Raw genomic sequence first — 12,135 nt, 5'->3', positions numbered from 1 at the left:
TGCCCATCCTGGGAGCTGCCGATCACCCTCCGCTTTTGTTGCTGTTCTTGGCAGCCGAGGGCTCGCTGCGCAAACCTCAGAAAGCAGAAGGTTCTGCCAAGCAGGGGAAGCTGCCAGTGCTTGGGAAAAGCTGCTCCAAAGTGGATCCAAGGAAAACTGAGCCTGCAGAACGGGGTGGAAACTGGCTCCCTCACAAGGAATTTGATGATCTATCTAATGCAGGAGCTGGAGCGCGAGCAGAAGCGGTTCCAAGGTTTCCGGTATTTACTACTTCCAGCTGGGTTGTAAATACCACACAAATGGCTTTTTAAATGGAATTTTCCCAATCCCAAGCTTAGGGCCAGTCCAGAACAAACTGCAAACATGTGAAATCTCCGGGCCCACCTCTTCCCTCGGTGGAAATCAGGAGATCTCCCTTCCAGCCCGGGACAATCAAGCTCCCCAGGAAAGACGACAGTGAAGAATGGGACCCGACTGCTTTAGGTTTTGAAGCTCACCCACATTTCCAGGGCACTGCAGTAGGTTCATCCCAGCTTTGTGAAGGAGACACAATGGGTGATTATCACTAACACTCTTGGTTCACCCAGCCTGGTTGCTAAGATGAGCCTGAGTAGTCGACCCCAGCGTGCAAGGCTGACAAGGGTAGGCAAGGAAGAAAAAAAAGGGGGGAAAGAAAAGCAGATCCAATCCAAATGAGCATCTTTAAAGGAGAAATGATAAGGACATGCCAGGAGGTGAAACCCAAGCCATGCTAGCTCCTGCAGCAGTCACAGGCTTTGCAGCATGGCTGCATTGCATTGCTGGGGAACACAGCAGAAAGGGTTGTAGGATGCAGACAATCCAATACCAAAAGCTGGAACCTCTCCCAGAGGCAGCAAGTTGCCAGCACTGCCTGCAGAGGCATCTCCTGATGGGAGAGAGAAGGATGCTCAAACAAAGCTGCTGAAACTGCTGTGCCACGAGCAGCATGGCTGCAGAGCAAAACTGGGAGTGCACCAGCCCCCTGGAGATCTCCTCACATAGAATAGAATACATACATGGAATAAACCAGGTTGGAAGAGACCTTCAAGATCATCACATCCAACCCACCAACCAATCCAACACCACCTAAACAACTAACCCATGGCACCAAGCACCCCATCAAGTCTTCTCCTGAAAACCTCTCTCCATGCAGGCAAGCTCTTCTTCACCCTCAGTATCCCACCAGTAACCTTTCTTTGGGCTCTACTTCATCAAAAAAGGATTAGATGTGGCACATGGAGCCACGGCTTAGCTGTCATGAGGTGCTGGGTGTTAAGTAATAGCTTGGACTTGATGATCTCTGAGGTCTTTTCCAAGCTGGTGGATACTAGGATTCTATTATTCTGTGATACCCAACACCTCTAGCTGCAGCACAGCTCAAGTCTTGGCCAGCTCATTGCATCTTCTAACGTCAGCAGAACAAGCACCAAGATATCTTCAAGAAGATATCTTATGCATGACTTTTGTCCTACAGATTCACCAAGGGAAGGAATAGCTGGGTGGGATGAGGGAGACATCAGTTCAGCCAACAGAGAGCTCTATCCACCCTGTTCTTGAGGAGAAGGGAGAAAGGACTTGCTGTATCTCCATCAACCTCATCACAGCAGGAAGGAGATGAGAGATGCATTCTCCTCCATGGTCAGAGTCACATCCAGACTAGGTGGCTGAAGGACCTGGTCCTTGCTGGTTGAAGCCAGTGGATTCTGCCACATCTGTCTCCTCACTCAGAGTGCCAACATCACAACTTTTATAACCTCCCCAGGGAGAGGCTGTTTCAGTTGCCTCTTGATCAGCATCACGAGCATCCCAGAGATCTGCCAAGTGGTTGAGATTGTGTAAGGCTGGGAGGGAGCAGAGGCTTAGCAGGATGGCTTTGGAATTCACAGGAAGTCTGAGGGAGAGGATAACACAAGGGAAAACAAGCCCCAGTGCCCTAACTGGGACGTGGGGCTGAAAGGAAAGACGGAAAGCAAGCTGCCTGCTGGTTCATCTTGTTGGGCCTCTCAAAGCACAGCGACAAGAGGAGGAGAGATGGAGAACAGCTAGAGAAAAGGCAAAGCTTTAGCTGGTCTTTGATGTGGACTTTTAGGCAACAACAAGACCTGAGGCCACTCCTTGGTAAGACACAGGATTGGAGTTAAGCCATCCTGACTCTGGGCAATGCCATAAGCGATCCCAGCGACGAGGTGGAATACAGTGTAGGATGAATCTCATCTTGAGGACTGCCATTAACCAGCGCTCCTCATGTCCAGAAGGTGCCTGGAGCACCGGCCCCACTGCACCACTCTGGGGTCATTCCCAATGCTGTGACCCCACACTTTTACCTGCACACCAGGAATTGCCAGTTTGGGGGCTCTGGGATGCGTCCTTCCCTCCTTCCTAACCCAGGAGAGCATCACCTCCCTGAAAGAGAGGAGCCTTCAGAGATAACATCCCCTCAGAGCCCTGCTGCTCTCCCCTAATGTAACTCCATATCAGATCTCCAGGGTGAATCCATCTTGTCTTGACAGCTAAGAACAACACTGTCAAGCACAGAGCTGAATCTTTGCCTTGGGTCACCAAGGAAGGAGAAGTTGAATAAGGGGCCTTTGAGCTGCTCAAATACAGACTGAGCCTAAACCAAGACTTGACCTCTTGATTAGAAAGCAACCCCATGAGATGCCAAAGCTGGAAGGAGCCATATCTGAGAGACTATCTTGGAAAACAGAAGATACAGACACCAGCTGGTCTCAAACCCAGTTGAATTGCCCTCTGTCCCTGCAAAGCAGTTATCCACAGCCACTCCTTTTTCCTGGAGGAAAGGAAATCATTCACTCAAGATAAATCCTAAACCAGCTGAAGAGGAATGTTTGGGGAGCTGATGATCCAACCAAAAACAATTCAATGTGGCTTCCAGCCCAGAAAGTGGACAGAGGTGTGCTAGGCCTTCACATGCTCTTGCTCTCCTGCTCCCACAGATGGTGAGGCTTGTTAACACCTAGAAAAGCAGGAGAGCTCTGAGGGAAAGTTTAGTATCACCCTTAAGTATCACAACTTAGAGCTGGGGCTGGTCAGCCTGGAGAAGAGGAGGCTCCAGGGAGGATCCTAGGAGAGCCTGCCTGAAGTGGGCTACAGGAAAGCTGGGAGGGACTTTCTGTAAGGGCTTGGTAGTGATAGGACAAGGAGCAATGGACTGAAGCTTGAGGAGGGCAGCTTTACACTGGAGATTGGGAAGAAATTCTTTCCACTGAGGGTGGGGAGACACTGGAACAGGTTGCCCAGGCAGGTCGTGGATGCTTCCTCCCCGGAGACGTTCAAGTCAAGGCTGGATGAAGCCTTAAGCAACCTGCTCTAGTGCAAGGTGTCCCTGCCCACAGCAGGGGAGCTGCAGCTGGCTGATCTTTAAGGTCCTTCCTAACCCAAACCATTCTATTATTCTGTCAAAAGGGAGGAAAAACCCAAACAACAACAAGGACTATTATGGGTAACGTTATTTCCCAAGGGCAACAACAGATCCATGCTCGGTGTTTGAAGGAAGAGCTTTGGGATGCAGCCTTGGGTCACATCCTGATTGCTCTGAGCAGAACTGCTCATCTCTGGTGACTTCTCCTTTTTCTTTCTTTCCTTTTATTTTATCTCTCTTTTTTTGTTTGTTTGTTTGTTCCTTTTTAATTAATTTCACTTAGCAAAGAGCTGCGTTGGCAGCTCGCGGTGGCTCTCTGCTTCCCATTAACTTCGTGTTTCTCTTCTTTAAGCCCTGCTGGCTGGTTTTGATTTGCCAGATGCACGGGGTGAGGTGGAGGGGGGGGAAAGGCAGAGGGAGGAAAGGAGAGACTCAAGCTCCTGAGATCTCTCCAGCTTCACGGAAGAAGCCAGTGGTATCAGACAGGACACTGCTCCTCTTTGATTAAAGCGTTTGGGCGGCTTTGATAAAAGGCCCTTAACTGCTTGTGCCACTCAAGCCATCGTAGAGATAATGAGAGGCCATCAACCCGACCAGACAAGGACTCCCTTTGCTTGTCCCCTGCGCTTTGGCAAGGGCCACTCAGGCCAAAAGGGGCCGGGGGGAGCTTATTGCGGGGCAGATAGTCGTCTCGTTTGTGACAATAAGAGGAAGTGAGATAATTGGGGGATTGAGGGAAACCACCCATGGAGACACCACTTAATGGGCATCCCAAACCTGGAAGGAAACCTCTGTTGATTCCTTATCACCTTACAATGTGGAGGCGAATGATGAATTGCCCTGCGGTGGGAGGACACGCAGCAGGCAGGAGATTGCCCGAAGGGGCTTGGTGCCACTCGGGCCAGCTTGTTTCGGTCAGGGTGTGCAAAAGGGGAAGAGCAGGGGTGAAATCTCAGCTCCCAGGGCAAAGGAGCACTGAGGATGAATCACAGGCTGAGGGATGCCGAAGGCGAAGGGGATGTGTCATTCCCTCACCCACAGCAGGGCTCTGCAGCAGTCTGTTTGTGTCCTAGCACCTTGCAGCCACGGTCCCACATCACTGTAGGGGTAGCTAAGGCCACACACCACGCTTCTGACCTTAGGGGACACTCTGGGAGGCCACTGCAACTCCTTACTCCCCTACCTGTTCTGGGCTCCTCAATTTAAGAAGGGCATTGAGACATTTGAATGTGTCCTGAGAAGAGCAATGAGGCTGGGGAGAGGTCTGGAGCACAGCCCTGGGAGGAGAGGCTGAGGGAGCTGGGGTTGCTTAGCCTGGAGAAGAGGAGGCTCAGGGGAGACCTTCTTGCTCTTTACAACTCCCTGAAAGGAGGTTGTAGCCAGCTGGGGGTTGGTCTCTTCTCCCAGGCAACCAGCACCAGAACAAGAGGACACAGTCTCAAGCTGTGCCAGGGGAGGTTTAGGCTGGAGGTGAGGAGAAAGTTCTTCCCAGAAAGAGTCATTGGCCTTTGGAATGTGCTGCCCAGGGAGGTGGTGGAGTCCCCATCCCTGGAGGTGTTCAAGAGGGGATTGGATGTGGCACTTGAAGCCATGGTTTAGTTAGTCCTGAGCTGTTGGGTGATAGGTTGGACTTGATGATCTCTGAGGTCTTTTCCAACCTTATTGATTCTATGATTCTACCTTGCAGCTAACTCGAGTCCAGCACCACCACTCTGTTCATCACCTGCTCTAGGTAGGGATGTCTCTGCTTACTGCAGGAGGGCTGGGCTGGATGACCTTTAGAGGTCCTTTCCAACCCAATGCATTTATGATTTCCAGTCACAGACTTCATGCATGAGGGCTGCCTCATCACCTGAAAGGGCCAGAAAACAATGCCTCTGTTTGCCAATGTTCAGCTCACTCTCAGGAAAACACTCAGATTTCTTCAATCCCAGGCTGGTTTGGGTTGGACCTTCAGAGCTCATCTAGTTCAACACACACACACCCCCCCCCCGAAGTCAGCAGTGAAACAGCCAACCAGAGCAGGTTGCTCAGAGCCCCCAGCCACCCTGAACTGGAATGGTTCCAGGGATAGAGCTTCTATCAGCTTTTTGGGCTACCTGGGCCAAGCTCTCACCACCCCCAGAGGCAAACATTTCTTCCTTGTCCCTAGTCAAATTCTCCCTCTCTTTAGTTTAAACCATCAACCCTTGCCCTGCCACAACAGGTCCTGCTCAAAGGTCTGTCCCCAGCTTTCATGTCCCCTGTAAGCACCAAAAGGCCACCAGAAGGTCTCCTTGGAGCCTGGCCTCACAGCAGAGAGCTTCCAGCCCTCCCAGCATTGCTGTGGCCTCCTCTGGTCCTGCTCCAAAACGTCTCTGCTGTGCTGAGGGCTCCAGAGCTGGCCCCAGCACTTCAGGTGGGCTGTCAGCAGCAGAGGGGCAGAACCACCTCTCTCCCCATACAGGGGTACACATCACTGGGCTGTTTTCAACATTCAGGGAATTCACTAAGGCTGGGAGGGAGATTTCCACTGCTTTCCTGCCCCATCTGCCAGCACTTCCCAGCATCCACTACCTTAGCCTGTGTGTCTACCCTGCACATCCCAGTGCCCCAGGGGTTATGTTACTAAAAATAATGACATGTGGCTGACTGATAGGACCATGCAGGGAAACAGGAAGGGATCTGCTGTGAGGAGAGGCTACCAGGCTGGAGGAATTCTTGGTGCTTTCAAATGCCACTCTGTGTGCTGACTCCTGCTTGATTTTTCCCATGCAACGTAGCTTAAATCCCGAGAAAGGGGAACAAGGGCAGGCAGCAACTATCTCCTGCCCACCCCACAGTGATGCATTCAGCCCTGGGAGCTCCCTGTTTTCTTGAGTGCCTGGGGTGGAGCTGACCCTGGGCTATCTCAGTCCTGTAAATGCTTCTAAGAGTTCCCATTGCTTTGGGAGAGGGAAGGAGAGACCACAAACGGCTCGCTCCTGCCCATCCCATCGCTACCACGGGCAAGGGGAGCAGTCAGTGTAAAGCCCTCCTCCCAGTTTGCTCCCTCAAGCTCTGTCAAGGCAGGTCAGTCACAGCAGAGGGGAACAAGCATGGATATCAGGATTGTCAATCCCATGCCCTCTTCATTAGAGCATTTAAAGTGGAATTGCTTTCTGCAGACAGACAACTGCCTCCCAGCTGTGAGAGCCTGAGCTGAAAACTGGGCAAAATCCAAGCTGTCAAGGTATCTCCTCTTGGAGATTAACCCTGTCTGAGGGGCTATGGAGACAGATAAGTCATCTTTATCTCCAGCACCAGCTATCTTACTGAATGTGGATTTAAGGTGGGTGATAGGCACTGCCATCCCTCCAAACCACTCACTCCCAGCCCAGCAGAAGAGGCTAAGGCTGGTGAGAGAAGCTTCCCAGCCCACCTCCAGCACACATCCCTCAGCCCTCGCTCATCCCCTGGTGTCACTGAAAAACTGGCTGGGGGCTGGCCAGCCTGTGGGCAAGGAGACCTGTCCAAGCCCAAGGCTGACAGTCACGTTAGGAAGGGGAAAGACCAAGTGGGGAGCAGCCAAGATCTGACCTTTTCTCTTGGTGCAGTGGTAGATCTGGCTGTGATCCTGGGAGATCGGGTAGGGGTTGGCAGGCTGTAGCAGGTCCTGGGAGGTGCTGGACACCCCGTTCTCACACTGGTACTGGGAGCCCATGTTGGAGGAGGCAGAAAGGACCCTGGTCTCACCACTGAAGGGGCTGTGATTGGAGGACACTTTCTGTCTCACCGTGCTCCTGGGAACGACCGGGTACTCCTTACTGCAAGCGAGGAAACAAAACAGACAGACAGACAGAGGCAGAAAAAGCAATCAGTTAATAACTCAAAGGGTGCATGGCTAAATGAAGGCAGCACATCAGTGTCATGGTGTTTGTTTAGGCTTGCAAGGAGAGAGAAACATCCCTCCCAGGAGGCTGCAGCCCCATCACATGCTGTTCAAGCACCACCCCTCCGTTTCCCTCTCCTCTCGGTATCTTCCCCTTCAGATTCAGGCCTCTGCCACCCCAGCTGCTATTTCACACCCTTGCATACCACAGATATCTGCAGTTAGAGCAAAATAAAGGCTGACATTGCCATAGCCTGCTAGCATTTGTTATTTATATACTGTTTATGCCATGCACATGGGTGTGCAAAGAAAAACTTCCCTTCTGCCAAGCTGTCTTGGAGAGGGATTAAATATTTAGGTCTGCTTTTCCCTCCCCCTCGTGGTAGTTGTCCCCATTCCTTTTCTCCAGGGCCTGCCAACCTGGTTGTCCTGGATGGAAGCTCCCTGGAGCTCCCCAGAGGAAAACCTTCACTCCAGAGCACTCAGAGAAGAGAATTGAATCAATCACCAAGAGATGATGGAGGGCAGAGCCACTTGCCTTGGTGGAGCCAGGCTGGCAGGGTGATCAAAAATGGAAAGTGTGGTTTGATCCTCTGCTCTGAATTGTGTTTTGGAGCAGGGATGCTTTGCCAGCACTCCTACAAGCCCCTGCAAGGTGTTTTGAAGCTGTTTTTCTCCAAGATCAGCAATATGACTGGGTAAGTTTATTCCTGTGCTGCAGGGAGGAGAGGAGAAGTGGCATAGGGATCTCAGAGGTTTCAGGTGAGGTGCAAACCTCCACCAAGACAGCTGGGTGCTCCCTGGACCCAAAGGCTTGCTAAAGCTACTGGTGATTCTGTGATTTGTGTTTAAAAGGTTTAGAATTCAGCTCTAACATGTCTAAAGATCAGTTAGCACAGCAGCACCTCACAAAGTGCCACCAGGCTCAGAACAGCCACAAAGCAGAGCCCAGATTCCAACCCAAGCTTTCTTCTTTGAGGCTATAACCATTGGACCAATCATAGAATCAATAAGGATGGAAAAGGCCTCAGAGATCATCAAGTCCAACCTATCCCCCAATACCTCCTGACAACTAAACCATGGCTCCAAGTGCCACATCCAATCCCTTTTAGAACACCTCCAGGGATGGGGACTCCACCACCTCCCTGGGCAGCACATCCCAATGGCCAGTTCCTCTTTCTGGGAAGAACTTTCTCCTCACCTGCAGCCTGAACTTCCCCTGGCACAGCTTGAGACTGTGTCCTCTTGTTCTGGTGCTGCTTGCCTGGGAGAAGAGACCAACCCCCACCTGGCTACGACCTCCCTTCAGGGAGCTGTAGAGAGCAACCAAGTTGGCTTTGAGGTAACCCTACTGACTGCCCACCCAAAATCACTATGCTGGAGGAGGACAGATCCTTAAATGCTACCAACAGGCACACCTGGCCGCTGGGATGTGGAGGAGCAGCTCTGGATCTCCAGATACACCCCGCAGAGAGGGCTGCAGCATCTCAGAGCTTATTTACAAGGTTTAACAATACCAATTACATAAACCTACTCCCAGCAGGGAGCTTTCATCCAAACCACTGCTGTGGAGGCTGCCAGAAACATCAACAACCAAGCTGCAATGGAGGGGAAACTCACCCAGCAGCCAGCTCAAACCCAAACAAATGCCTCTCACACGGTGCCATGAAAGCTTTCCAAACCTCGGGCACTGGTGGCTTGCCAAGGAGAGCCTATTCCAAAGGTGGGGTTTCTTCCCCTGGACCCCCAAGCAGCTCCTCCCCACATGGTTTTCCACCCACTTGGGCTGGCTGACCAGGCAGCTTTTTCCCAGAACTGAAGTCCAGGCTGTGCAGGAGGGACAAAAGAAAGCTGGACTGGGAAGAAGCTGAGACTTACCCCTTGGATGCTCAAGACCACAATGGAAGCCAAGGTATGAGGTGGGCTTCAGAGGACCTCTTTTACCTGTGGACATCCAGCACTAGCATTCCTACCCCAGCAGCCCTTCCTGGAGGCTGTTCATGCAGGTCAAGATCAGCAGCCTTCAAATCTCATGGGGGAATGGAATGGAATGGAATGGAATGGAATGGAATGGAATGGAATGGAATGGAATGGAATGGAATGGAATGGAATGGAATGGAATGGAATGGAATGGAATGGAATGGAATGGAATGGAATGGACCAGGTTGGAAGAAACCTTTGAGATCATCAAGTCCAACCTATCACCCAACACCATCTAATCAACTAAACCATGGCACCAAGTGCCTCAGCCAGGCTCTTCCTATACACCTCCAGGGATGGGGACTCCACCACCTCCTTGGGCAGCACATCCCAGTGGCCAATCTCTCTTTCTATGAAGAATTTCTTCCTAACATCCAGCCTAAACCTCCCCTGGTGCAACTTGAGACTGTGTCCTCTTGTTCTGGTGCTGGTTGCCTGGAAGAAGAGACCAACCCCCACCTGGCTACAACCTCCCTTCAGGACCTCCAAATCTTCCAAGTTATAGGAGATCTCTCAGCCCTACCAGACCATGGTTTTGAGCTTCCTGCTCCTGTCATGCTCCACCTTCACACAGCAGTCCTCAAGGGAACAGTACCAGCAGGACACCCCAGAGCTGCACCCCCAGCACCTTGTCCTTCTGAGGAGGCAATCTGCAGGGACCCAACACATGGACCTTGCCCTTAGCTCTCCTCCCTAATGAGAGGCTGCTGGCTGGACTGGCTGGTTCCTTCTTCCTCAGCTCCAACACCCTCCATGCCCAACCCACCAAGAAACGACAAAGCCTCTTTGTGTCCAGAGGTGAACCTGTGCAGCAGGATGGAGGAGGAGGAACATACCATGGCATGATGCCACATCATGTTCCCTGTGGCTTTCCTGGAGGATGCAGAGACTGCTTTCACAGTTTCTCCCTGCTGAGGTGGGGCAAGAAAAGGAAATCCCTTTGGGACGTGGGGTTAGATCTTCTCACACTGAACCCTCACAGGGATCCCACCGGCATCAGACCCTCACTCTGTGAAGGGCCACACAAACACCAAGAAGCCATCTCCAGCCCAGATAATTCTCACCTAAATCAGGACCTTCTCTGTCTCAGTGGGCAGCTAAGGTGAGGAAATTCAACAACCTGATTGGTTTTAATTGATTATTGCTTTCCACACCGGGAATGCTGCAGAGATGTGGTGCTGAGGGCCGTGGTTCAGCACCAGACTTGGCACAGTTAGAGAGCAGGCGGACTGGAGGATCTTAAAGGTTTTTTCCAATCAAAAAGATTTTGTGAGTGCCAGCATAGGTAGGGGCAGGATCCCACACTCCCATTCCTTTCAAACTATGTTTCCCACAGGCCACACAACAAACTCTGTGGCTGGAGAGATGCCAGAATACAGAATAAACCAGGTTGGAAAAGACCTTGGAGGTCACCCAGTCCAACATCATCTATCAACTAAACCATGGCACCAAGTGCCACATCCAATCCCCTCTTGAACACCTCCAGTGGTGGTGACTCCACCACCTCCCTGGGCAGCACATTCCAATGGCCAATCTCTCTTGCTGGGAAGAACTTCCTCCTAACATCCAGCCTGAACCTCCCCTGGCACAGCTTGAGACTGTGTCCTCTTGTTCTGGTGCTGGGTGCCTGGGAGAAGAGACCAACCCCCAGCTGGCTACAACCTCCCTTCAGGGAGTTGCAGAGAGCAAGAAGGTCTCCCCTGAGCCTCCTCCTCTCCAGGCTAAGCAACCCCAGCTCCCTCAGCCTCTCCTCCCAGGGCTGTGCTCCAGACCCCTCCCCAGCTTTGTTGCCCTTCTCTGGACACCTTCCAGCATCTCAACATCTTTCCTAAACTGGGGAGCCCAGAACTGGACTCAGGACTCAAGGTGTGGCCTAACCAGTGCTGAGCACAGGGCACAATGACTTCCCTGCTCCTGCTGGCCACCCTGTTCCTGCTGCAGGCCAGGATGCCCTTGGCCTTCTTGGCCAGCTGGGCACACCGGGAGCGGTGTTCCGAAGGAGACGGGAGCGGTGAGCCGCGCCAGAGAGGGAACAGGTTGGAGACACTGAGTTTCCAAACAGCAGTTCCCAGGAGGTATCACTGTGACTTCCCTCCAGACAGAAATATTTCCATTTCAGTCAAAACATGTTGGGTGCTATTTTTGCCAAAAAATCAGCTAAGCTGGGGAGGGAGAGGAAGGAAAGTATGCTCTAACTGAATGCCTGAAACATTCCCTGCCTTTCACTTCGCCATTTTTCTCCACACAAAGGCAGTTGGTGCTGTATCTCTCTCATTTGGTTTTTGGGTTTTTTCCTTCCCCCTTTGTTTTTCTTTAAAGGCTGAGCTCCAATAAAGAGCTGACTTTGGTGCCTAGCAAAGCAGCAACCCTCCTGAAACGTTTCAGCTGCTTCCTGAGCTCGCTTGCTGAGCGCTGTGCGCGGCTAGCGCTTGAGGCTGTTCTTCAAAGCATGCCCAATTCTGGTTGTTTCAGTGCCTAATCACAGAGTCAGAGAATCAATAAGGGTGGAAAAGACCTCAGAGATCATCAAGTCCAACCTGTCACCCAACACCTCCTCACTAACTAAACCATGGCACCAAGTGCCACGTCCAATCCCCTCTTGAACACCTCCAGGGATGGGGACTCCACCACCTCCCTGGGCAGCACATTGCAAGGGCTAACAACTCTCTCTGGGAAGAACTTTCTCCTCACCTCCTAAACTTCCCCTGGCACAGCTTGAGACTGTGTCCTCTTGTTCTGGTGCTGGGTGCCTGGGAGAAGAGACCAACCCCCACCTGGCTACAACCTCCCTTCAGGGAGTTGGAGAGAACAAGGTCTCCCCTGAGCCTCCTCTTCTGCAGGCTAAGCAACCCCAGCTCCCTCAGCCTCTCCTCCCAGGGCTGTGCTCCAGACCCCTCCCCAG

At 52.0% G+C, this 12,135-nt stretch overlaps 1 protein-coding gene across 1 annotated transcript in view; it reads right to left on the bottom strand.

Moving 5' to 3' along the window:
• The window catches only part of TBX5 (T-box transcription factor 5), a 47,690-nt gene that overhangs the window by 5,557 nt on the left and 29,998 nt on the right, over positions 1-12,135 (bottom strand). The window contains exon 8 of the mRNA XM_054173065.1: positions 6,962-7,188. Coding sequence (XP_054029040.1) covers positions 6,962-7,188 — 227 coding nt within the window. The remainder of the gene's footprint in view (positions 1-6,961; positions 7,189-12,135) is intronic.

The sequence above is a fragment of the Dryobates pubescens genome, chromosome 25 (assembly GCF_014839835.1).
Source record: "Dryobates pubescens isolate bDryPub1 chromosome 25, bDryPub1.pri, whole genome shotgun sequence".
Taxonomy (NCBI): domain Eukaryota; kingdom Metazoa; phylum Chordata; class Aves; order Piciformes; family Picidae; genus Dryobates; species Dryobates pubescens.
Note: the sequence above shows the minus strand (reverse complement) of the source record. Positions and strands in the feature narration are given on the sequence as shown.